At 54.1% G+C, this 27,218-nt stretch overlaps 1 protein-coding gene across 1 annotated transcript; it reads left to right on the top strand.

Annotated features, from left to right (window-relative positions):
- Window positions 1–724: 724 nt before the first annotated feature.
- On the top strand, window positions 725–11,116 carry LOC309684071 (acrosin-like; the record flags this gene model as incomplete). Its single annotated transcript, XM_082500033.1, has 5 exons — window positions 725–885; window positions 1,224–1,489; window positions 1,756–1,901; window positions 2,375–2,545; window positions 11,021–11,116. 5 exons carry the CDS (start codon window positions 725–727, stop codon window positions 11,114–11,116), a joined length of 840 nt encoding a protein of 279 aa, XP_082356159.1.
- Window positions 11,117–27,218: the final 16,102 nt, after the last annotated feature.

The following is a 27,218-nucleotide window of genomic DNA, read 5'->3' as shown; positions in this document are numbered from 1 at the left end:
GCTGCCTGCCGCGGGGCCTGCACAGCCTTGTCCCGCAGGCAGACCGTTCAGCGGGGGTCTGTCGGGGGTGTGCCATGCCGGCTTCTGCCTCCCCTCCTGCCGGGAACCCCCCATGGTGCCCCCCCTTCTGCCAAGAGGCCACCGGGCCCGGTGCCCGGAACCAGCGACTCTGTGACATCAGCCCCGGGAACAAGAGCACCGTGGGCAGCGTGAGCACTGCGGGCACTACGTCGGCTGCGGCACTGGTGGCGACAGGCCCTCGGTTCGCTTCTTGCAGGTGCCACGTGCCGCCACTGGCAGCAATGAAACTGCTCCTTGTCGTCGTCCTGCTGGCCCTGTGCTGGCCTGTGCAAGGCGCGTGGGACAGCTGTGGGTAAGTGGCCCGAGGCTCTGGGGGGGAGCTTGGGCAACCCTGATGGGGTTCACTGGAGGGAGCCCGCTTGTCCCCCGTGGCCACAGCTTCCCCAACCCCGCCTGGGAGCCTCAGATCCTGGCCAGCACCCCGGCTGCTGGCACAGCTCCTCTACGGGGCTCAGGCAGAAACAGGGGCGCCCGCCCGCCCGCCCCAGGGGGTTCCCTGGCCCTGCTGTCCGTGCAGCGCCTTGTGGGGAGGGAAGAGGGCTGACCTTCAGCCTGAACCGCAGCACGCCGTGGAGCAGGACAGTCATGAGTTTCTGGTTACAGAGGGACCTGCGGGCTCCGGCCCATGGCTTACCAGTACGGCATGTCGCGCGTGGTGGGTGGCACCGATGCCCGTCCAGGAGCCTGGCCCTGGATCGTCAGCATCCAGGACCCCTGGGAAGCAGGCACAGGGCACATCTGTGGAGGGTCCCTCATCAGCCCACAGTGGGTGCTGACGGCAGCACACTGCTTCATCGAGGCCAGGTAAGGAGGGCCAGGGAAGGGGGCTGTCCCCACCACCCTCGCGGGTGCCCTGCGCGCAGCACCGCCTGCTACTCCCATCCCCGTTCCTGCCAGCACGCCCAGTGCCTGGGCACTGCCGAGCCCAGCCCAGAGACTGCTGAGGAGAAGGCTGGGCTCGGGCCACTGCTTCCTAGCAGCCTCCAGCGCCACATGGCTCGTGCCTAAGGCATGCCAGGGCAGTGGCAGCCTGCGTGGCACTGCTCTCCTCTCTGCCCTGGGAAGCAGAAGGCAGGGAATGGCGGGGCTGCTGCAGCACGTGGCTCCGCTCCCTCTGACCCCCCTCTCCATCTGCCTTCCAGGCACATCAGCATGTGGCGCGTGGTGATTGGGGCCACCCAGTTGACTTGGCTGGGCCCTGGGACCCAAGTGCGCCATATTAAGCGGCTGCTGGTTCACGAGCACTACAGGAATATCACGCAGAGGAACGACATCGCCCTGCTGGAGCTGGACCAGCCTGTCCAGTGCAACTACTACACCCAGCTTGCCTGTGTGCCCGACGCCTCACTTAGAGTGTCAGATCTGCGCACCTGCTACGTCAGCGGTTGGGGCGCCACCACTGCAAGATGTGAGTTCCCCAAAAGTGCTGGTGTCCTGAGTGCAAGCTCGGCACACTGGGGAGAGGGGTTGGGCTTCCCGAGAGCGGAGGCGAAAGCCGCAGTCAGGCTGTGGGGACGTATGCCTCCGGAGAGAATGGGCTGACCCACCGCCCAAAGCCAGACAGAGGGGAAACACGGGCACAGTGCCTTCAGGACGCAAAGCCAAGCCCTAGGGAAGGGGTTCACCCAGGCAGGGGGGGAGCTGCTGGGGCTTCATTGCTTTCTGTGCTCACAGCTGCAGGGTCAACGGATGTCCTGCAGGAGGCCAAGGTCCAGCTCATTGATGTCAACCTCTGCAACAGCAGCGGGTGGTACAGAGGGGCCATCCACAGCCACAACCTGTGTGCTGGCTATCCGCAGGGTGGCATCGACACCTGCCAGGTAGGACGTGCTGCAAGTCAAGCCCCGGCAGCCCCGGCAGCCCTCTCGCAACGCCCAAACATCGCCCGGCATGTGCTTGGCCTGGCAAGTCACCCTGCCACCGCTGGGTCTTCACCGCTGCTGGGGCTCACCTCCCCTTCCCCAGCTGCAGGTCCTTGCCCAGTGTCCGCCTTGTCCCAGAGCCCGGGGACGCTGCCCAGAAAGCCCATCTCGTGCTCCCGGCAGCCCATAGGTCCAGATCCCATAGCATCCCCCTTCCACACAGCCGGGAGCACTGTGCAGGGATGAGAGAGCGCCCGACCTTACAGGCCCACCACCCCCTCCCAGACAAGGCTCTGTAGGCTCCAGCGCCGGAGCAGAGCCGTTGTGTGCAGTGAGCAGAGCTCTGGCAGGTGCTGGGAGAGAGAAGGAGCCGGCCAGAGCGCTGACAGTGGCCACCCAACACCACCTCAACCCTCTCTCCTCCCCTGCAGGGTGACAGCGGTGGTCCTCTGGTGTGCAAAGACAACAACGCGGACTACTTCTGGCTTGTTGGGGTGACCAGCTGGGGGAGAGGCTGTGCCAGAGCCAAACGGCCCGGAGTCTACACCTCCACCCAGCAATTCTACGACTGGATCCTGGTCCAGATGGGACTGAGCCCAGCAGTAAGGGGTACTCCAACAGCACGGGCTTGGAGTCATTTTCTCACCGCCTCAACCCCTTATCAGAGGCCAAGGCCAACACCAACACCACCGGGCACGATTAGCTCCTGCCCATTTCCACTCCAGAAGTTGGTGGAATTCTTTACTCGGGTGCAGGAGCTGCTGCAGGTCCTGTGGGGGAAAAAGGCTTGAGCAGCGTGACGAAGAGGCTCCAGAGCAGGCCGCCCTGTTCCACGACCATTTCCTTCCGGGGCAATGCCTGCTGAGCCAAAGGCAGCCTCAGTGCCAAGGCCTGCTCTGTCCTGCCCGCGCTCCTCTGAGCGCAGAAGGGCTGATGTTGACTCGGTTGTAGAAATAAAGTTCCTGATTTTCACAGCTGAGCGTGCTTGAGTCCAATTCAGTCTCCGGTGCAAGGCAAGGACTTGCGTGCCCGGCGCCTGCCAATGAGGCTGCAGGCAGACAGCAGGGCACGAAGGGAAAGAGTGACTCCGAAGGGCTGAAACGGTGCCTGGTCAGAGAGGAGGGTGCTCAGAGCCACCATGGGGTGGAGAAGACTGGCACATGGAGGATAGGAAACAGTGATGTGCAGACAACTTTAGGCGGACACTTTAAGGCACACAGCTGGAGATTAGGGTCCAGCGTAAGCCGTAGCTAATTGAACATGGGCACAGCAAGTTTAAATCAAGGGCTGGGAGCAAGAGCGGCGTCCAGCATGGGCAGGGGAGCTGGCTCTGCTCCTTCTCCACATGAGAAATGGTGGTTTGCAGGTAGCATCTGGTTGCACTTGCTGGAACGCAGAGCAGGACAGAGTTGTGTCTACTGCCAGGGGAAGTTTCTGATGGATTTGGGACATGGAAGAGTTGACGAGGCTTTGGGTTGGGTTGACTTGGGTTGCTTGCTGCTTTCCCCCCTGTCCCCAGACCAGGTCTCGGGGGAACATCTTCCTCAGCCTTGGCTTTCTCTTCTCTTGGACCTGGAAAAGTGAAACGATGATGGAAATCAGAGCCAAACCAGACATGGTGCTCAGTTCTCGCCAATCCCCTACTTTCTGTGCAGGGGACTGATGGTGGTCACAGCACGGTTTCGGCTTTGCGGGGTTGCGGCTGCTCTGAAAGGCCGTCGGGGCCAGTTTCCCCCTACAAAGGCAGGACACGAGCAGAAACATGGCATCGGGGAGGAACTGGGGGTACCTGGGTGCCCCCGTCCGCCTCCCAGCCCCATTGTGCTGGGTTGGGGCCACAGCTCACCCCAATGCACCCTCGGGTGCCCCCGTGCTCCGTGAGGGGGGGTTTCAGGGCCTGAAGGGTTGTCCCCATGTCCCTGCCGGGCTCATTGTGGTGGCACACTGCTCTGCGTTGGGCTGGGGGTGGCTGGGAAGGGTCTGGCACACTGGGGCCGTCACTGACCCTCGTTTTCTCTCCCACCATAGAGCTCCTCGGCGTACCTCTTGGGTCTGTACGGAGCCCCCCCGGCCGGCGCCTGCTCCAGGCTGAACAACCCCAACTCTCAGCCTGTCCTCCCAGCAGAGGGGCTCCAGCCCTTCCAGCATCTCTATGGCCTCCTCTGGCCCTGCTCCAGCAGGTCCATGTCTTTCCTATGTTGGGGGCTCCAGAGCTGGACACAGTACTCCAGGTGGGGTCTCCCCAGAGTGCAGCAGAGGGGCAGAACCACATCCATCGCCCTGCTGGCCCACTTCTTCTGATGCAGCCTGGGATACTTTCTGGGCTGTGATCACTCGTTGCCATCTCATGTTGAGCTTCTCATCAGTCAGCACCCCCAGGTCCTTCTCCCCAGGGCTGCACTCCATCCATTCTCCACCCAGCCTGCATTTGGGCTTGGGATTGCCCGAACCCAGGTGCAGGAGCTTGCACTTGGCCTGGTTGAACTTCATGAGGTTGGCATGTGCCCACCTCTCCAGCCTGTCGTTAGTAGAAGGCCAGGCCTGCAGCACCCTGGTTATCACCCTGGCTCGGGTGGGGTGGGATGCTCCTGCATGGGGGGGTTGTCCTGCGCTGGGGGGGTACATCCCACCGAGGGAAGGTCTTGCCGAAGTGGGGGCTGCTCCCTCTCCCCCATCCCTCCCCAGCTTGCCCCGGCAGAAGGTCCCGAGGCCAGCGAGCGGATGGTCATCATCATGGGGCTGCCCGAGGCTCAGTTCAAGGTGCGCTGGGTGGAGGCTGTGGGTGGGGGGACAGTAGGGGCCAAGTCAAGAGCGTCCCTGTGGTCACCACTGTGCTGCCAGCCTGCCTTGGCCTCCCTCAGCGCCGGGGGAGCTCTTTGCTGGGTACCATGGTTTTGATGCTGCTGGACATGGGGACATCATCAGCTTTGGGGATGGAGGGGCACAGCGGGTGCTGCCGGATGGTTTTCCTTCCGTCCGTCTCCTCCCCAGGCCCAGGGGTGAATATTTGGGAAGCTGAGAGAGGAAAACTTCTTTAATGTGAAAGAAGAAGTGAAGCTTGAAGCCCACATCAAGGTGCCTTCCTTCGCCGCCGGCCGTGTGATAGGCAAAGGTGGTGGTGCCCCAGGGATGCAGAGTTGCCCATCACCCATCACCCCTGCCCACCCCAGGGGGACAAATCCCGGGTGCTCAGTGCTTTCAGCAATGTCTTGAACCTCAGCCCCCATGTCCTGGTGGTGGTTCTCGTTGGTCCCAAGGAAGGGGGAGAGACACAGGGTGCCTGGTGTCGTGGTGACAGCAGCATTGGAGGATTTTGGGTCTTCCACAACAGAAGCCTCTTGTGATTTGCTCCAGGTGAACGAACTGCAAAACTTAACCAGTGCGGAAGTTCATGTGCCACGAGACCAAACCCCGGACGAGAACGAGGAGGTCATTGTTAAAATCATTGCGCATTTCTTTGCCAGTCAGGTACAGTTTGGCCGTGGCTTTTCCCGATCTTCCCTGGCCGCTTTCATCCACCGAGGAAAGGCGTGGGGTGGCTGAGCCCAGCACCACCCAAGCATCCCGCTGCTCTTCTTTTGGGTGGTCCCTGTGCCCCCAAGATGCACTGAAGGTGTTTCGGCAGCTCCCCCCGGCTGTGCGAGCGCTGAAATTGAAGATTGGCTCGATTGAGCTAAAAAAAAGTGTTTTGGATGCCGTGCAGAGCAGCATCCAGGGTATGAATGGAATCCTTGGTGCTGGCAAAGCCACCCGCATCCCACCTGGGTGCAGCTTCCATAACATTGGTTCCTGTCCACTCGAGCAGGATGGCAGCCCCCCTAAAAAATTCAGGTGCTCTTGAGGAGTGATGGAGGAAGGACAACTTAAAAAAAACAAAACAAAACAAAACACCCAAAAAACGCCCCCAGAATTAATTACGGCTTGTCCAGAGTGAAAAGTTGGGAGCGGTGAGATGCTCGGGGGTGGGTGGGGGGGGGAGAAGCGGTGCCCTGACCCCCACCTCTTGCTTTTCCCCTCTCCTCCCCAAGACTGCACAGCGCAAGATGAGGGAAATGCTCCAGCAGGGGAAGCAGCAGGAGCAGAAACACGCTCCGGGAGCCCCGGCCTCGCAGCACAGCAAGGGAGGCTCCCGCCGTGCCGCCCAGCACCGCCCGATGAATGTAACCCCGCCACCGGACATCCCCCCCCTCCCCCACCCCCAGCAGGTCAGGGGAGCAAACCAAAGACCCCCCCAAACACACAGCCCCCCATTGCCCGCGGCGCTGCGAGGATGCACAGCCGAGGGGTACGGGGAGGGCTCTCTCCATCCCACAGCCTCCCCCTTCCTCCTCCCTCGCCTCCCGACGCTCTCCCTTTAGTTGGACTAACGTGGGCAGGTTTGGGTACCTCAGCACCTCACGCTTGTGTCTCCCTTTTAGAGATTTTGTGTGCCTTGGAAACCTGAGAGGTGAAGTATTCTTTTTTTTTTTAATTTTTTAATAAAAAAAGAACCGAGTTGGAAAAGCGATGGGGATAGGCAGCACTCTGGTCATTCTCTCCGGGGCGTTGTGGAGGAAGGCTGCCAGTCTTCCTCCCAGTGTACTTTTCCCCGTTGGCTCCAGACTGCTGCTGGGGCTGAGCTCTGAGCCGCCAGAGCGGTTCTCAGCAGACGGTCACTCGGCGCAGACAATGAGGCCCTGAATAGCCCTTCCTGTGCTCTTGATGGCTCCGGACGGCTCTGCTCCTCTGCTGCTTCTAAGGTGGGGCTGCCCCAGTGCCCTCACTCAGGAGCCCTTTGTCTGTGCAGGTCTCACTTGTGACAGGGGGTGGGGGTGTTGCCAAACTAACTGCTGTGCTGCGATGTGTGAGTGGGTGTTCCTGCCCGTGTCAGTGCCAGAGCTCTTCCGTAGGCTCCTTCTGCCAGCGGAGAGCCAGGGGCCGCTCCTTGAGGAGAGAGCTTGTTTAAAAAGAGAAAAAAAAAAAAGGGGGGGCGGGGAGGGGAAAAAAAAAGTGGGAAAAGAAAAGAGGGGGAAAAAGTGAAAAAAGGGGGAAAAAGTGAAAAAAGAGAAAAACAAAAACAGGGGAAAAAAGGGAGAAACAGAGAAAAAGGGAGGGAAAAGGAAAAAAAAAGGAAAAAGAGAAAAAAGGGGAAAAAGTGAACAAAGAAAAAGAAAAACAGGGGGGAAGGGAAAACAGAAAAAAGGGTGGGAAAGCAAAAAAAAAGGGAAAAAGGAAAAAGGGGAAAAAAGGAGGGGGAAGCAAAAAACAAAAGAAGAAAAAGGGAAAACGGAAAAAAACCCCACATATTAAAAAAGAAAGGTAGAAAAGAAAAAAAAAAAAAACAAACAAACCAAGGAAGGAAAGTGGGAACAGCCGCCGGGCAGGAGGAGGGACAGGAGCCGGGGGAGGGGGGGGGAGGGGGGGGGAGGTGGCGGTGCCAGCGCCGGCCCCGGGGGCTGCGACACCACGTTTTTGTCCTCTACTGCAAAGTGTTCTGTGAAAAACAACCAACCAAATCCCACCCACCGACAACATCAAAACCCAAAGAGAAATCTCTCCAGCTCACACGAGCCTGAGCTCGCTCTCCGTTGCTCTCTTTCCAGTGTCTCGGGGGGGTCACGGCCGAGCTGAGATTGGGGGGGGGTGGTGGTGGGAGTTTGCCCCATGGCTGTGATGGGGGGAGAAGGGGTGGGTGGGGAGTGAGGGATGTGGTGTGGGTTTTTTTGGGGGTGGTGGTGGTTTCTTGCCAGGCGTCGCTTTACCCAGTGGCTCGGGGAGGCGTTGGCATCAGGAAGCCTGTGCTAAAGCGGGGTGGGGGCCTCGCCGCAGTTGGTTAGCAGAGCCAAAGTGGTTACTAATGGTTATTAATGGTGCACTAATTACGCCCGTGTAACTGGGAAGCTCAGATGCCCCCTAACCACCCCCCCCCGGTGCTTCTCTAGCCAGGCGAGCGCTGGGCGTCCCCCCGCAGGAGAGGAGCGCACCTCCAGGGTGGGTGGAAGGGCGTCAGCCAACGGGGAGAGGACCAAGATGGGGCTTGGGTGTCCCTTGGGGTGGCCGGGTGGCGGGGTAGGGCTGCCACGATGAGGGACACCCCCACGCCTTTCTCCATGGCTCCCAGAGCTCTGCTCCCTCCCTCCCTCCCTCCCACCCATCCAGTGCCACCGGAGAGGTGGTGACCCCCCTCCCGGGGTGGGCAGGGGCTGGTGCCACCCCATCTAACACCTCAACGCACCAAAGCACCTCACTGGGGGAGGGACCCTGTGCCTGGTAGCCCCGTGCGCCCCAGCACTGTAAGGATGGGGCTGAGCCCCCACCACGGCCACCCTGTGCACAAGGACCATGTCACAGGGCACATGGCAGCATGCCAAGTGTGCAAAGCCAGAGGAGGAACATCTCCTCCAGCCCCGCTGAGGGCAGCAGCGGTGTCACTCGCGCTGTGGCTCTACCCACGCTCTCCCGGCAGCACGGGAAAGCGCAAGCTCGTCACCTCCCAAAGGCCACTTCCTAACGAGAAGCGAGGCCCAGCTCCTGCACAACACGGCTGGCCCAAAGCGGGATGATTCTGCCCCCTGGGGTGGTCTCAGGGGAGCTGGTGGGCACATATGGACATGCCGAAGGGCCAGAGCCCACCCTGTGACGCTGTAGGCAGAGGGGACAGTGGTACCTGGACAATGTCCCCACCGCCTCACACACGGAGGCTTTCAGCAGTCACAGCCACCTGGGCGCTGCCAAGGGGGCAGCAGGGGCTCCCCATGGGGGGTTTACAGAACACAGAGAGCGTCCGTACACCACTAACCCCTCTCCAGGGGCGGATTTTCGGGATGCTGCTTGCTCATCTCGCCGCTGAACGACACCCCGATTGCCCCTTCAGCACGTTGTGACCATCGCTTCGTGGCTTTTGTGCTCCGATACTCATCCTGGCTCCAATCCTCTTCCTGGGGGATTGTGAGGGAGCGAAAAACCACATCGCTACATCCAACTTTTTTTCAGTTAAATAAAAAGAAAGAATAAATCACCCTCTCTCATTACCAGGTAGAGTTTCGTTCCAGTCAGGCTCTTTTTATTAAAATAAATATTTTAAACATATAAAGAAATAAATACTTCTCTTTTCACATTAAATAACTCCCTGGAGACAGCAAAAAAAAAAAAAAAACCACCACCAGAGTTACTGTCTCCAAAATAAGGGGGGGTAAGGGGGGGGAAAAAACCATCTTAATTTCTACTTCATAACCTAAAGAGGAAAATTCGTCTAAGAAATGTAACTAAAGCTTTAAGAAATGCAACTAAGATCTAAGAAATGTAACTAAAGGTCTAAGAAATGTAACAAAGGTCTAAGAAATGTAACAAAGGTCTAAGAAATGTCACTAAATAAGAACTCTAATTGTCCACGTGTCACAGCAGCTGTTGATGGATTATCTCCCACACCATCTTCTTGCGGAAGTACGGCATGTGACTCTGAAAAGAGAAGAGAAATCCATTAAATAACGACGTCACAGCAGAAAGAGGCGGCAAACAGGCATAAACGCCCAGCGGAGTCCTTAATAGGAAGTTCCCTTTAAGAACTGTCAACTGTTTGGGTACAACACCCCACGCGGCCCCTAAGAGGGTGACAAGACAACCCGACAAAAACAGATTGACTTGACCGCGCGACAGCTTACAAGCACACTAACAAAAGACCGGTATAAAACAAAATCAATAAAAATAAGCGGCGGCAGTATCTTGCCCAAGAGGAATCTCACCGGCAGCAGCTCCCAAAGGCGGGGATGGAGAACCACAACTCTGCCCTGCCCAGGCCACTTGGAAGTTCTGACCCCAGCAACTACGCACCGAAACGGGGCACGAAACCTCAGCCCCTGCCCCGGACACAATTAAGAGCTGCTGCGTAACCTCCCCGGCTCCTGTCCCTGCGCGAAAGGGGCTGGAGGGGTTTATGACCTTCACTCACCTGGGTAAAGTTGAACGGTTTCTCTCTGGCGATGTAATCTGCGTATTTGCACATAAAGACACCGCAGTCGCTTCCGTTCAGCTGCTGAGGGATCTCCTAAGGAATGCAAAGAAGATGGAGGATTTCCCTCTGTCTCAAAAGAAAAGCAACTCGGAAGTAGCGCACATTACCCACACCGACACTGCGCTCACCGCACACTCCTGACCCTACTTGCGTAATCCCGAATACCCACTCCCGCCCACGAGGAACAGACCCAGTTCACTGCACACCATCCCTCCCCTCTGCCTCCCGGACTTGGACACTACAATCCAAATTCTTGGCAGGCCCAGAAGGCGCAGCAGCCCTCCTCCCTGCGAGGCCTCTCAAGGTTCGCATGGCGTCTTTCTCAAGTGACCTTTCTTAAATCCAGTCTTTAGGGACCGCTTTTTACTATTAACTCCTCGAGAAACATCAGCTCAACCCTTTGCTTTGTCACGTGCCAGGATCTGGGCCCCAAAGAAGCACTGACAGTTCCCATTTCAAACCCAAGGGGTGCTCACGTACACGTGGCTCCATGCTGTGAAGAGTCCACTCCAAAACATTCAGCTCCAGGTTTCTTTTTTCCCGGCTTTCTTTTTGCAGGTATCGGCTGGTTAAAACAAAAGGGAAAAAAAAAAAATCCCTTTTCATCTCTGTAATTTAGGCCAACAACAAAACAAAGCGGCTGAAGGATCACAGGAAGACGAACGGCAGGATGGTAAAACATCAGAGGATCCTCACAGCAGCTGATTTAAGGCTGATTTGGGAGGAAACTTCCCAATCTTCAATTTACAAACACGGGGAGAGGCTGTGAGCTAATGGTCAAGAACGAGACCAACAATTCCAACAGAGACTTCCACACAAACCTAAGTTCATTGCTTCGGAGAGGTCAAAAAACCCCAAATCACATGTTACTAGAGGAAAAAGAGAAAAACCAAGCAAGGAACCGTAATGCCATAATTCCACCGAGTGCCTTGATCCCACACCCTGCGCGCACCTCTGGAAGAACTAATACAGAAGCTTTTGGGCCAACCCCTCTGGCTGAGGAAGTTCTCAAGCCACGGGGTGCTGGAAGAACCCTCTCGAGGTAAAAAACTATTTGATGCAGACCTATTGTTATGCCCTTTCCCAGGCACGGGCTGTTAACTGTTCAGGAGAGCACCGGACTGAAGCAACACGCGGTTCGTCTCTGTGGGGAGGCTCTCAGGCTACAAAGCTGTCGGCTTAAGGGTTTTGACTACTCCTGCATCAGCAGCAAAGACATCTAAGGATGCCCGCTTGCACAAGCCGCACCCATTCCATTGGAGGTGTATCCGTGCCAGCTGATAACACCCGGAAAGGTGTATGATGGAAACGTGCCACACGGTATCTGTCTCGAAGGGGAATGTCAGAAATACAAGTAAAACCCAGTAGGGACACAAAGGTGGCTTGCTGGGGGACGCCGGAGGGAAATACGGTGGCTTTGTGTAAGACACTGAACAGAAGAGGTAGAGACAACCTGAGAAGGAGCACGTTACAGAGCTCACTACTGTAGAAAGGACGAACAGCACAAGTAGGGGGGGGAAACAGGTCTTGAGAGAAGAAAAGGCTAAAAGAGCGTAGCTGAGAGTAAGAGTGTCGGCGCAGCTGATCACAAAGAGGAGCGTATATACCCCGGGACACCAACATTACTGAGCTGCCATCTGAAAGTTCTTAAAGAAGGAGGAGTGAAAAAGCTCTTGGAAGAACCACATTCCTTTTACAGTCTGGTTGGTATCTTGAAACATCCTGAAATCCCTGAAATCCTTCCCTCCCATCAACAGCCCGGTTTTACTGATTACTAACAAAGTCGGCACATGTGTGCCATGGGGCTATGGCGTATTTGGCTGTGCCTATCACGGGAAGGTGGCAGAATCCAGGCACCCCAGACCCTGGGCGGAGGGGTCGCTGTGACACCAGATAAGCAGTTGATGCCAGACAACTCGCAGCAAGCAACTCCAAGATTCCTGCTTGGTTATCTACAAGCCATGTGAAAACTTGCAGTCGCCTTACAGGGACTAAATCTAAAAACCCTCTCCTCATTCACACCATAAAAGCAGTGACGGAGCGGTTACTTACAGCAAAGTCTGACAAATCTTGTCCCCTTTCTGGCCCAGAGAGTCCAAGTATGTGATGGTCTTCTTCCTGAGATCTATGACCTGTTATTAAAAGGTGATCGTGAGACAAAGCACAACCTTGTGCCGCACACCCTCCAACACCTAAATGACTTCTCTTGCCAGTTTTTGCTCCCTGTCCAATTCTAAAGAAAAAGCCTGTGGGACTCACGGCTAGTGTCCAGTGGGCTCGCAAGTTCACAGGCACGAAGATGATGTCCTGCTTGAAGACATCCACACTTCTGGTCCATCTTCTTACTGCGTCGTAACCCCCAGATGTTAGTTTGGGATAAAAGAAAGTACTGAAAGCGTGGACCGCTGGATAGCCTTCCTTCTTGCCTCTTTCCATCAGAAGACCCATGTAGAAATTAACGACCTGTACCATAAAGAGGAAACGTGAGGTGTAAACATATGACGCTGCCTTCCCCAACCAAAAATACAGCACCACCTCTTTTCTGGCCACCCTTAAGCACACAGCGGAGAGAACTCCAGCCTCAGCTGTCAGCTTTTGTTCCCAGAATTTCACACGGGGCTACATCGGCAGTTTGATCAAAACACCTGCCCCCCATGCCAATAACCCGGACGAACTCCTAGAAGCTGCGTCATACAAGAAGTAACGGAACTTCCCGAAACGCTCGACCCTTCAATACCTCAAATAAGACCTGTACAGAGATTTCTAGGCTCTGCTGCGGAGGTCGTCAAAGAACATTGACGAGACTTCTGTACACGGCGGAGGGGTATTTTTCAATAAAGGCTGAATGAGACTGTCCCTGTGCTGCAGCTGGTTTTACCTCATCATTTAGCCAGCAAAGGTTCCTGAGCGTGCGGATGTCCTCACGAGTGACCTTTAGTTTGAAGGCACTGCTCATGATCTCATCTGGCTCACCTCTGCCAAATGCGGCACTGACCTCTCTCTCCATGGCCTGAAAGGAACAATTCAATGGGGAAGGACTTGTGAAACAGAGCATGGAGCACGCTGACCTGGGGGCAGCTTTCCACTGAAACACGGCCTGTAAATTCAGCTCAGGTGACAAAGCAACTGCCTCCGACGGTTTCTTGGCTAAGTCAGCGATAGCGCTTTTGCCTTGCTTGGTTGGTTTCAGCATCCCAACTTTGAACTTTAGAGCCCAGGCTTGCTGCCATTTCTTTTCACCAAGGACGTTGGGATAAAACCCATAAACTCAGCAAACACGCTAAAGCAGCTGAAGATGGAACACAACTCTGGCAAACCCCTTTCCCACATGCTCCCGCAGCCCTCGCAATACCCAGGTTTAAGCCAACCCCAGGGGGCATCCTCCGTACCGAGGCAGCTAAGTCAGGAGCCTGAAAGAGTGTGAAGGTGGGGGACTTCAAAGGGAACAGCAAAGGGGGAAACTGAGGCAGCTACACTGGAGTCAGGCAATGAGGAATCCAGCTTGTGCACGCAACTGGTCCCAATTTGAACGTTCCCATCTAAGTCTGCCTAGGGAATGCAAAGAAACCACTACAAATGGTGGTATAAAACACTCTGATCTGCAATAGCATCTCCTTGCTTGAATCTGGGCGAGCAAAATAAGAAAACCACCCGGTTTCCCTTGTACCCAGCATCAACGCTGCAGACTTTGTAAACTCTGCATTTGCTCGCCCTTTCCAAGTCAATCTTCAACAGGCAGGAAAAGGTGGGGGGAGCTCAATTAGACTGCAACTCCGAAGAATAAAAGCAGCCAAAATTCATACAAGCAGGGGAAACTGAACTCCCACTCCCCGGTGGACGGCACCACGGATCAGCACAAGCTGATCTTTCAGGTTCTATCACCACTGTAGGACAAGAGGCACATCCAATATAACTGGATGAGTCGGGTTAGCACTGCTCTGGAGACTGGTGTTCAACCTGGACTCATTTTTTGTCCTGGTAACAGAAGGCCCACAAACCCTCAGGGCAGCACAACTGAAGGAGCGCGGGGAGCACACGAAATCCTTCAAACCAGCTTTAGTGCTGACCCTCGCACTGCGAAGTCACAGCCACAGACACTCGCTAACAGGTTCAATGCAAGTTCTTCAGATTTCAAAGAGCCTTAAGAACCACCGAGAATAAGAGGAGTTCCCTGCAGCTCTGTCACAACCTTCTCTTTTGTCTCACAGACTGTCGGCTACGGTACCTCTGTGAGCGGAGGAAAGCATTCCGCTGTTTTTCCCAGGCTTGGCATTTTCTTTTCTTCCACATTGAGGCTGGCTGACTTTGTGGACCGAACACATGTAGGATGTCCTTGGAATAACGCATCTTCTGAGATTTCAGCTCCACGCTGCCTCTGTTAGACAAACGGACGTTAAGCTAGCAATCAAGCACAGATTTGTTTGCTCGGGGACAGGACAGAAAATCTTGCTTATATAGGAAACTGGAAGGGTTTTTGTACACACATCCAAACAGCAAACCCCAAAGTTACTTATTATTGACGACTGCATTCCAACTGTGCACCCATGGAGTGCTGCACTCGGAGGCAAGAGAGGCAGAGAGCTCGTTTGGCTTGGGCTAGCGTTAAGAACCCCAGCAAAGCCTCCACGTGTAGGTATCAAGTTGAGAGTGAGATTACGATTTCTGATTTCCATGATTAAAATTTTATTTTTGACCTCAGTCCTGACCAGAGGTGAAAGTCGGAGATGTACTTCCCATCCCAGCAAACAAGATACGACTAAAGACACCCCAGTCCAGCTTTGCAGGTCAACTAAGGCTGTGCGCTAAAGATTTTGAGGCTATACCCAACACATTAAAGGGGAAGAATCAAAATGCTATAGTGTAGTGTGCTCCTAATAGTCCAGAAACAAAATTAACGGCAGAGGAAAACACTTTGCCATAGCGCTACTCATCTAATAATGCTCCCGCTTTCCCGGGGAAAAACAACCTGGGCAAATACAGATATTGTTGAGTAAGTCATGTGAAGTGAAGAGCGCTGAAGTTTCTGATCACAAATAGCTGTATTTTCCTTGTGAAAAACACAAGCTTACCCCTGCGATGGTTTGTTTTGCTGCTCCTTCCTCTTCCTCAGAGTTTTCCTCTGGTGTGCAGTACCTGCCAGGAGAGGGAGAGAGAGAAGTGAGCTTTGTATCCGTCCTCTCCCACGGAATTCTCAAGAATTCACCTTCTGGACAAGAAAGGCTTTTTCAAGGCTTATTCTGACTACAGCCCCGGTTGCACACATCAACATGTGACAATATCGTCTCAACTTCCAGCACCGTTCTTTCTTAGCAGCAAGACTGGGATAGAATGAAGAGCTGGGAGCTTTGGAATTATTTTTTTTTTCCATCTACTTGTACAAGACTTCTTTTGTTTCTCTTTATCAGTTGCATTATTTAGAAAACAGAGAAGCAACCAGCACTTCCTCTATCGAGGGCTTTGTGATCTACTGCTGATAAACACTGCACGCTGGGTGTTCTACTGCAAGGTGTAACAGGAACATCTGCAACTAGACTTGCATCCAAACAGAGTGAGCTTCGGGAAACTAAGACCAGTACATTGAATTCCAAATGGGACAGCCACAGGATGTTTACTTGCCTTCTACAGGCCAGTCAAGAGAGTGACTATCCCCATTTGGAGAGCATTATCATTCAAACCACACAGACTCTGAAGAGCAAACAAATACACAGACATTGAAGTTGTCCAGATATATGTCCCTGCTTCAAAAACAAGAATTCGCATTGTCACCAAAAGACCCCTTCCAGAGAGGCCACTGGCCTCTCAAACCCAACTGCACGCTGCCTTTTTCCCCCTCCTAGTCAAACCCCACGCATCCTCTAAGTCCCAAAAACTGCCTCAAGTCCCACCAGGCTTTACAAGCTCTCTCATCCTTATGCTCAGGATGCAAGTTTCCAAGTGAAAGAAATGAAATGTCAGCTCCTTGATGGCTCAGCAGAACGACTCACAAACAAAAACGGATTCTGCACATCCAAGGACAACTTGGGACGGCCACCACTCGCGCCCTTACTGGCTTTCTTCCCACAGCAAACACCACACCAGCACAACCCTCTTTGTCACGCAGCACGGCTCTCGCATGGCAGCTGTGTTGGAGATGCAACTGGCTTGCGAGCAATTCCAGAGCTGCAAGCTAGCTACTCCTCTTTCACAGCACTGAGACGATCACATACCATCGGTCATCTTCAAGACTCTACCAGAGGCTGAGAGACACACGCATGCAGAGCCAAAAGAAACAAGAACCATCATTAAAAGAGACTCTACCTGATCATATCATCTCTCTGCGACCACTGTGGGCAGCAAACATCTATACATTCGACACCTGCACAGAAAAGCAGTAGGAAGAAAACAAGAAGTCGACTTTGAATCACCATCAGATATAGACAGCTCTCCATTTCTGAGTGATAAATAAAAAAACCCAAAACTTTTAATGCTGACTGTATGGTCAGGAGGTTTGAATTCTGGCAAGCACTTTGAACTTGGAACATCATCTGCCAGTGTATAAGAAATGCCCTATTCTGATTTGAAGTCTACCTACAAAGTGTAACGGATTGGAATCATGGGGATACTCACTGGTCCTTAGTGTTGGACGTGGATAGACCTCTCCTCCGTATTTTGGTTCTTCCAGGTGACTCACAGTCGTCACTGGTTCCTTAGAGGAGGCTTGAACACTTTGGGGCAGGAAACAAACAACAGAGGAGAATCACAATTTTTATATGTGGGGCATTTGTTATCAGTGTATACCAATTCACGGTGGCTTTTGGGGTTTTTCTTTGAAAAGAAAAAAATATTCTTTGCACATCCGACAAATATCTGCATCAACCTGAGGAGGCCACTTTACTCTGTGGGACAAGACAGCGTTCATTTCAACCAGCCTTGACCAATTCTGCTCAATCTATTTGTTAAAGATTATGCTGACAGTGAGAATGGCAATGTCCACAACATCCATACTGCTGGGACATTTTACTTCAGACCTGCCCTGCTCTGACCTCAGGGACTATATACTCAGTAGCAGTTGGAGTGCATTAGACACGTTCCCCAGGAACCTTCTCTGGTTTACCTTCCTCTGAAAGGAATCTCTTTCTCATGCTCCAGATCTGCTCCAAAATATGAGCCAAACCACAATAAGCAATGACTGGCAGATTAGACGCCCAAAGCAGAGTCTTGACCCGCTCTCAAATGCTATTGCCATTGCACTTAAAATTACATGAGATACTGTTTTCTCTATCATTTTCATGGTATGGATTTTCATCTGAAGTGGCAGATTATGGCGCAGCACGCTCCTTCATGGGCGGCCTCAGTGGTAAGAAGCTGTCTGGAGCAGCTTTGATGCTCTGTTTGCCTTTCCGGCTTGTGCTGAAAACATCAACAGCAAAATAAATCGTATCCAGAGAACATTCCAATATGCACCTCCACCACCAACTACTTTGTCAAGCACGTACACCGATGACGATGGAGACAGACAAGAGATGTTCATGACTTTCAGATGAAGACCTGCTGTCTTCAACTGGGGAAGTACAGAGAAGTAAAAGTGAAAATCACAACTGCCTTGAAGATACGCTGTTGATTGTGTCCTCAGCCTCCTCTCAAGTTCAACACTTCCTCTTACCGCAGACCTTTAATCTCTAGCTGATCTCCTGTGTCAATTAAGTAGCTGGGTTTAAAGAAAAAGTTGAAAATTGGTTCTTCGGGGGGGAAGCAGCTGGAGACCTCCCTTACCATAGGCAGTAAACCTTTCGGGGAAGAAGTTCAAAGAAAACAGAAGGATTTTTACCTCAGACGTGGAATTATCTTGTGAGGATGGGATAGTGTTTCCTTAGTCAAGTAAGCATGGGTTCCACACGGCATTTGACCTACGAGAGAAGAGTGTAAGGCATCAGGAACTATGAAAGGGAACTGAAGAGGTTCATGAGTTTACAGTAATGAGCTTCACCAAAGATAAATTTTCATTGTCTCTCTCACATCATAATATCATTTGTGTTATGTCACTTGACGACATTTTCAGGTTTTCACACCAGCAACTACAGCAAGTTGTGTGCACAAGGTATTGCCAGCCAAAACCTGAAATACAAAAGGCTTCTCGGGATCTACTACCTAAAAGGAGCATTGAAAACAATTTACTTCTGGCAAGCTAACAGTGGACGGATCAGAATGGAAGGACTGCATCCAAGGCAGCTCTGGCACTGAGATGACAAGACAAACGCCCGGCCCCACTCCAGAAGCAATGCAAGGATGCAGGTAAGAAACAGAGGTCACGCTCAAGTCTTCCCAGATGCTGCCTCGTCCCGTGCCTGCAATAATCCGTACAGAACCCTAGGGGTAGGCTTGGACGGTACACAAGGTAGGGTGAAAATGAAACAAGTCGTATAACTTGATGTCAGCCTTACCAATTTGCAGCATTGCTACATCGAGCGATGAAAATCTTGGTCTTTTACTTGAAGGCTCAAAAGAAGTGGACCGAATCTTAAAAGAAAACATAAAAAGTACCAACGTGAGTGTAACCTGAATGTGAATCCTAGCAAACACACTTCCTGAAACTTAGTCAGCTCTGCTATGACTTGGGGACCATGACTTGCTGGTTCAGATTGCAGTAGAATGCCAATCTTTGCAGGACCTTTGACAGGGACACTTTAATTTTTGAATACAGGCTCTCATACGTGCAGTCAGCTCCTAAACATTCCAAAGTGTGATAGCTCAGCCCTTGAAAAATATATTTTGTACAAATAAGAGTTAACGACTCTCTCAGGAATGAAGAATTAGAGCCCGACAGTCTCTTAGCCCTCTTACCCCATGGGGCAATAAGAAAAATAGCACTACACCTTTGAACCAAACTAGGGAGTCAAGCAGTCGGTGGCTCATTTTTACAGAGCCAAAGTCCTACAGGAATCCTCTCATGGATCGATGGAGCAGAAAGAGGTCTATCCACAGGAAGTATGCAGTTTTTCTTGTCAGGTAGTGTATTTTGATGCCTTAACCGCAAGCTCGAGAAAGAGAATAACAGTTTACAAACACACTAAAACTATAAACTTGAACAAGTGTCAAGTATCTAGAAGACAACACACATTTTGCTCCTTCCGCAGCTGCCAGTGCCGGAGTAGAGGACACAGACTTGAGTAAGGCAAACCCAGCCCACATTATAGCTGCCTGCTAGAAATGGAAAAGAACCACCTACTGCTGTACAGGCTCCGAGCAGGCTCAACCTCAAGATGCATTAGGGAGAGCCGCTTGCTCTCGCACCTTGCACAGATCCTAATATTTCAAACCCCTCGCTAACCTCTTCCGCAGACTCTGTGCCTGGAGCATCTTCGCTGACGGAAGCCGCCAGGCGTTTGGTTGCCTTGGTTGGCAACTGCACCACAGCAGAAACTTCTTCAGCTTTCTCCTTCCGCTCAGAGATGGCATAATCTAAAAAACAAAGACAGGCCATAGAAGAACAGGATAGAAAACCAACAAAGGTACATTGCGAATACAGCCAGGAGGGAGCACACAGCTTTGATTTAAAATACTCTTTCTGCTGACACGCACGGGCTCACCGCCAGAGACCTGGGCTATCTCCTGCTGGCAGTAAAAGGACTGTGCCCTGCCACAGTCACCGCAGATAATGTCACACATAGGGCTAAGGGCTACCGTACACCCTCAAGCCATTGGCTATAGGGATAGATAGCCACAAGGAAAGAACAGCTTGAAAAGCCACAGTTTCAGGAACAATGCCAGAGCACAAAAGCCAGACTTTTCCAAGGGACACGAAACCTCAGAAAAATCAGGCATATTCAATACTTCTGTAATGTGCAATACCTGATGTTCTCTTTTTCGGCGGACTCTCGTCACCATCGTCCACAGGTATCCAAACGCTGAGGAAAGAACACACACAACAGTGTTTTGCAGCCCTAGGGAAGCTCCCAACAGGCTGACTTCCCTTCACAGGGCCCAAACTTCCAAAGTTACTTTTCCTATCCCAAAGGTCTCCCCCTCCAAGCGCCCCTGGGATCATCTCAGGCACATACACCTAACTGCACCCCTCCTCAACACCCCCCAACCTCTCCCAGCCAACGACCGCTCTCAGAGAGCTAATTATCCCGCTGGAGCACATTAGGCCTCTTTTTCTCATTCGGTTAATGCTCCCTAACTTTTTACATTTGTTCCCATCGCCAAAAACTTAAGTTCATATGTAAAGCTCTCCTCTTTCCTCGGGGAAAGCAGCACACCAGAGATTACTACGCCATCTCATTTCGTAAATCACTACACTGAGTTGCAAAGAAAAGTCTAAGGAGGACGGGAAATAAAAGGTGGCAAAGCAACTCGTGCATACACCCACTTCAATCACTTTTTCCTTTGGGAATGGAGCACAAAGGTTGCTCCTAGGTGGGTTTTTGCCTCTATTTGCCCTCCCAAATGTCATGACAGACGGCAAGGATTCTTTGAAGAATTCTATGGTCTTTCTTACACAAAGGAATTTCTTTTAAACTGTTACGCCCCCAAACCCTGCTGATATCATTGCTTCTGGACTATCTTCTCTCTGTATCAGGAGCACAAAGAAGTCCCTAACGGCACCTTTCATACAATGTCAAAAGTATTGGCTATTTCTACGCTATTAAAGTCAGGCAGAAAATATTGGGGGGTAGGCATTAGAGGCAAATATCTTCCCTTAAAATGCATTCTTCCTCAGCGTATTTCATACTTCAGAAGGCAAAAGTAAAGAAGGCAAAATCTTTGTATCCTCCTGCTCAATTGTTCGCAGGAGCTAACTCCTTCTGAGCTGCTCTCCAGGCTCAAGGCTACGTCCTGAGAGAAGCGCAGTTTCAATACCTGACTGCGGTTACGGCAACTGCCTGTGAACAGAAATGCCGCTTTCTCCAGCTTTACCAGAGCACCTGGCACCTGGGAGAGCATTGTTTTGTCCTTTTTTACTTTACCAGACACTTGGAGGTTTAGAATCAGTTTGAGGGTGAGAAAAGAGGAATTCTCTCCTGGGAATTTGTACTAAGCTGCTCCCCGCTCCTTCACCACTCCAAGTCTCCACCCCCTCTTTTTCCCTTTTCAAGCCCCCGCTGTGCAGACGGAAAGCCAACGAGGGGGTGGCTTTGCCCACGGATTTGGGGGGAACATCTGGAAGCCACAGTCATCTCAGCATCACAGGGGAACGACTCTGACTGCGGCCCGGGGCGAGCCCACAGCGGCAGGAGCCACAGCCGCCGCACAGGGCCGGAAGGACGGGGCTGCCGGGCTGGGAGAGGGCGGGGGGGGCACGGGGCTGCCGGGGCCCACCACGAGCCCCACCGCCCCGGAGGGGGGGCTCTGGGCGGGCAGAGGGGCCGAGGCCAGAGCCAGGGGAGCCCCAGAGCAAGACCCCGCCCTGCACCCGAGCCCACAGAGCGACTAACGCCGCTCCCGGCCGAGGAGAGCCGGCTGAGGCGCCGGGCGGGCTCCCGCCAAGGAGGCCCCGGGGGTCCCGCAGGCCCCAGGCAAGGGGGGGGGGGAGTGGGCGCCGGGGCGATACCCGGGGGCGGCCCTGAGGCGGCGGGGCGGCTCGCTGACCTGGGGGGCGGCCTCTTGTGCGGCGGCGGGGCCGGGGGCGGCGAGGAGGGCGACGAGGACCCCCCACAGCCATCGGTACAGGGGCGGCTGAGGGGGGAGAGAGGGGCGGGGCGATGGGTGCGCGCAGGCGCGCCGCCGTCTGTGCTCTGCCTGAGGGGGCCGTTAAGGGCCGCCCGGCCCGCTTCTGCCCTGCCCTGCGGTGGGGCCGGGCCGGCGCCGTCCCGCCTCGCCCTCCTGTGTCTGGGGCAGGCGCTGGCCCTTCTCCGAAAGCCCCGAGCCGGGCCCCGGCTGGCAGCTGGGCGCCGGGAGGCGGGGGGTGCCCGGAGGCGCGGAAGAGGCCCTCAGGGAGAGGCCCCCACAGAGGCCGGAGGGGGCCCCCCAGAAGCCCTCCAGAGACGGAGGGGCCCCCCCGAGAGCGGAGAAGCCTTTCGGCGTCCCGCAGGACTGAGGCGAGCGGCACCGCCCGGCGGCGCGGGCTCTTGCGCGCCCCCTCCTGCCTCCTCTGCCCGCGGTGGATGAGGGAACGCCAGTCCCGGGCTTACCGAGCCCTTTCCTCCGCGCTCGCACGGCGCTTTGCGCCCCTCTGGCGCGGAGCTCCGGTGGCCGCATCCGGCTGCGCCATGGCTGCGGCGCGACTGGAAGGACGCGGACTGCGTTCGGCGTTCCACCATGGTGAGCGGCTGCGATGGAGCGGCGCCCGACCGCCGGCCGCAGGCAGCCCCGCTCGAGCCGCTGCTGCGGGGGCCGGCGAGCGTGTGGTGAGCGCTGAGCTGTGTGCAGGGGGTTGGCTGGCTCTTGGGGCACTGCCTCGCCCTGCCCTTGCTCCTAAGGGGGCTTTTCAATGTGATGCTTTTAAATGGAGGGCTGGGAGCGAGAGCGGCATCCAGCCTGGGCAGGGGAGCTGGGTCTGCTCCTCCTCCCCCTGAGAAATGGTGGCTTGCAGGTAGCATCTGGTTGCAGTTGCTGGAACGCAGAGCAGGAGAGAGTTGTGTCCTGGTTTTCCCCTACAAAGGCAGGACACGGGTGGAAACGTGGCAGCGGGGAGGGAATGGGGTAACTGGGAGCCCCCATGCGCCTCCCAGCCCCATCGCGCTGGGTCGGGGCTGCAGTTCACCCCAATGCACCCTCGGGTGCACCTACGCTCTGTGAGGGGGGGTTTCAGGGCCTGAAGGGTTGTCCCCGTGTCCCTGCCGGGCTCACAGTGGTGGCACACTGCTCTGCGTGGCACTGGGAGTGGCCGGGAAGGGTCTGGCACGCTGGGGCTGTCACTGAGCATCGTTTTCTCTCCAACCACAGGGCTCCTCGATGTACCTCTTGGGTGTGTATGGAGCCCCCCCCGGCCGGTGCCTTCCGCCATCAGCACCCAGTAAGTGCCTGGTACCCCTTTCCAGGAGATCTTCGCTTGGGCACCTTGGGAGGGTGAGCAGCTACTACCATGGGATGGTAGCATGGGGACAGCCACCTCCCTTGTCCCTTGTCTGGCCGGTCCCCTGACCCTCTCGCTCTTCTGTGCCCCTTCAGCTGCCGGAGCAAGAGTTTGTGAACCTGTTCATCGGGACACAGGCGGTGGGGGCCATCATCGGGAAAAGGGGCAGCACATCAAGCAGCTGGTGCGGTTTTTGGGTGCCTCCATCAAGGTGAGGAAGGGGCCGCGGGGCTGGTCCTGCGTTTTGTGCCTCAGTTTCCCCTCCCCACTGCCGAGTGCAGGGAATGGGAGTCTGCAGGTTACAGTGTTGCTCCCCAAATTATCATAGAATCGTTTCGGTTGACAGAGACCTTGAAGACCATCCAGTCCACCCTGCTGCCCTGGTCAGGGACACCTCCCACCCGCCCAGGTTGCTCCAAACCCTGACCAACCTGGCCTTGAACACCTCCAGGAATGGGGCAGCTACAGCTTCTCTTGCCATCTCATGTTGAGCTTCTCATCAATCAGCACCCCCAGGTCCTTCTCCTCAGGGCTGCTCTCCATCCATTCTCCGCCCAGCCTGGATTTTTGCTGGGGATTGCCCCGACCCATGTGTAGGACCTTGCACTTGGCCTCCTTGAACTTCATGAGGTTGGCATGTGCCCACCTCTCCAGCCTGTCATTAGTAGAAGGCCAGGCCTGCAGCACCCTGGTTATCAGCCCAGCTCAGGTGGGAGGGGATGCTCCTGCATGGGGGGGTTGCCCTGCGTTGGGGAGGTACATCCCACCAAGGGAAGGTCTTGCTGAAGTGGGGGCTGCGCTCATGCTCCCTCTCCCTCATCCCTCCTCAGATCGCCCCGGCAGAAGGTCCCGAGGCCAGCGAGCGGATGGTCATCACGGGGCTTCCCGAGGCTCAGTTCAAGGTGCGCTGGGTGGGGGTTGTGGGTGGGGGGGACAGTAAGGGACAAGTCAAGGGCGTCCCTGTGGTCACCACTGTGCTGCCAGCCTGCCTTGGCCTCCCTCAGCGCCAGGGGAGCTCTTTGCTGGGTACAGTGGTTTTGATGCTGCTGGACATGGGGACATCATCAGCTTTGGGGATGGAGAGGCACAGTGGGCGCTGCCTGATGGTTTTCCTTCCGTCCGTCTCCTCCCCAGGCCCAGGGGTGAATATGTTGGGGAGATGAAAGAGGAAAACGCGAAAGACGTGAAGCTTGAAGCCCACATCAAGGTGCCTTCCTTCACTGCTAGCCGTGTGATAGGCAAAGGTGGCAAGATGGTAGGTGGTGGTGCCCCGGGGACGCAGAGTTGGGCATCACCCATCACCCCTGCCCACCCCAGGGGGACAAATCCCGGGTGCACAGTGGTTTCAGCGATGTCTTGACCCTCAGCACCCATGTCCTGGTGGTGGTTCTTGTTGGTCCCAAGGAAGGGGGAGACACACAGGGTACCTGGTGCCGTGGTGACACCTGCAGTGGAGGATTTTGGCTCTTCCACAACAAAACCCTCTTGTGGTTCGCTCCAGGTGAACGAACTGCAAATCTTAACCAGTGTGGAAATCCTTGTGCCACAAGACCAAACCCCGGACGAGAACGAGGAGGTCATCATTAAAATCATTGGGCATTTCTTTGCCAGTCAGGTACCGTTTGGCCGTGGCTTTACCCGATCTTCCCCGGCTGCTTTCGTCCACCAAGGAAAGGCACAGTGTGTGCTGAGCCCAGCACCACCCAAGCGTCCTGCCGCTCTTCTTTTGGGAGGTCCCTGTGCCCTCAAGAGGCACTGAAGGTGTATCGGTAGCTCCCCCCGGCTGTGGGAGTGCTGAAATTGAAGATTGGCTCAATTGAGCTAAAAATGGGTGTTTTGGATGCTGTGCAGAGCGGCACCCAGGGTGTGAATGGACTCCTCGGTGCGGGCAAAGCCACGCGCATCGCAGCTGGGTGCATCTTCTATAACCTTGTCTCCTGTACACTTAGGTGGCATGGCGACCCCCCAAAAAATTCAGGTGCTCTTGAGGAGCGATAGAGGAAGCACAAGTTTTTTTAAAAAAAAAAAAAAAAAAAAACAAAAACCCTTAAAATTACTTACACCTTGTCTGCAGTGACAAGTTGGGAGCGGCGAGATGCTCGGTGGGGGCTTGGGGGTGGGTGGTGGGGGGAGAAGCAGTGCCCTGACCCCCACCTCTTGCTTTTCCCCTCTCCTCCCCAAGACTGCACAGCGCAAGATGAGGGAAATGCTCCAGCAGGGGAAGCAGCAGGAGCAGAAACACGCTCCGGGAGCCCCGGCCTTGCAGCACAGCAAGGGAGGCTCCCGCCGTGCCGCCCAGCACCGCCCGATGAATGTAACCCCAATGCCGGACATCCCCCCCCTCCCAAACCCTCCTCCCCCACCCCCAGCAGGTCAGGGGAGCAAACCAAAGACCCCTCCCAAACACCCCCCACCCCCCCCATTCCCCGCGGAGCTGCGAGGATGCACAGCCAAGGGGTACGGGGAGGGCTCTCTCCCTCACCTCCCGACGCTATCCCTTTAGTTGGACTAACATAGGCAGAGAGAGAGAAAGAGAGTTTTTATTATTCTTTTTTTTTTAATTTTTTATTTCCTAAAAGCCACCCGGTTTTCATCCCAGGCATGGCCAGAGGAGCTCGCCCAGCGTTGAGGGGGGAAGGTTGGACTGCGTCACGCAGCGCAGTGGCTCATCAGTTTTTAGCATTAATGTAATGATAACGAAACTAATGGAGATTTTTAAGTTTTGTAAGGATTTTAATTCTTTATTTATTTATTTCATTTCAGAGGGGGTGGGGGCGGGAGGGGGATGTTTGTTTTTTAGCACAAGCTGGCTTTTCTAGAGGTTAAAGGAAAGGCCATGCTCGGCTGTAAACCCTTTGGGGAAAGATCCCGGTTGCAAGGAGAGAAGGGGGAAAGAGGGGCAGGGGGGGAAAGCCAGATTTCCAAGAGGTTGTCAGCCCAGGGCTGGGGGAAAAAAAAAAAAAAACACTAGCAAAATAATTTTTTTTTTTTAATTTCAAAAAGAAAACGCATACAACCCTCAACCCCCGATGACACACACACAACCACACACAGAAACTACCTCAGGTTTTCATACCTCAGCACCGTGCGCTTCTGTTTCCCTTTTAGAGATTTTCTATGCCTTGTAAAACTGATAGCTGGAGCATTATTTTTGTTTATTTTCTTAATAAAAAAAAAAAATGAATTGGAAAACACGCTCTACTGAGTGCGAGGCGGGAGAAGGAAAGCAATCCCATGGGTGCCAGAGCTCTTCCATAGTCTCCTTCTGCTGGCTGAGAGCCAGGGGCCGTTCCTTCGGAGAAAGCTTGAGACATGTTTAAAGAGAGAAACAGAAAGAAACATAAAAGAAAAAACGAGGGGAAAGAAGAAAAAAGGGAAAAAGATAAAAAGGGGGAAAAAGAAAAAAGGGAAAAGGAAAAAACGGGGGGGAAAGAAAAAAAAAAGGGAAAAAAAAAACAACAACCCCAAATATAAAAAAAGAAAGGTAGAAAGGAAAAAAAACCCTAACAAAACCAAGCAAGGTAAGTGGTGAAAGCCGTCCGGCAAGAGGAGGGACGAGAGCCAGCGGTGCCAGCACCGGGGGCTGTGACACCACACTGCAAAGTGTTCTGTGAAAAAAACCAACCAAAACCCACCCAACGACAACAACATCAAAAAACAAAGCGAAATCTCTCCAGCTCACACGAGCCTGAGCTTGCTCTCCGTTGCTTTCTCTCCAGTGACTCGGGGGGGGGGTCGTAGCCGAGCTGAGAGTGGGGGGGTGGTGGTGGTGGGAGTTTGCCCCATGGCTGTGATGGGGGGAGAAGGGGTGGGTGGGGAGTGGGGGATGTGGTGTGGGGTTTTTGAGGGTGGTGTGGAGTTTTTTGCCAGGTGTCGCTTTACCCAGTGGCTCGGGGAGCGTGACGAAACGGGAAAAAGGACTTCACTGAGAGGTTCAAATTAACAATTGATTTGTACTTCACTCACAGGTCCAATACGTCACTATTGCAAATTCTGTGTGTGCGATGGCGATTACACTATTGCGGTTCAGAAGCAATTAGCGGGATCCACTATTGCGAGCTACAAATGCCCCCGACAAGTAGCAACACAAACCACAAGGGCGCTAGATATTAATACCTTAGAAGAGTGCACCAGTCACAAACTCAATCGCATGCCCTATACCATACGGATGTTTCTTAGTCACTTACCCTCTCTCTCTCAGGTGAGGTCACTCCATCCCGGGGAAGTTACCCTGTACAGCGTCCTGGATGGGTGGGACGGATCTCCTAGGGGCCAGCTGTATCCTTGGAGG

This window comes from Vanellus vanellus, assembly GCF_965231255.1.
Source record: "Vanellus vanellus genome assembly, contig: HAP1_SCAFFOLD_269, whole genome shotgun sequence".
In the NCBI taxonomy this organism is placed as follows: Eukaryota; Metazoa; Chordata; class Aves; order Charadriiformes; family Charadriidae; genus Vanellus; species Vanellus vanellus.
This window is presented reverse-complemented; position numbering and strand designations above follow the sequence as displayed.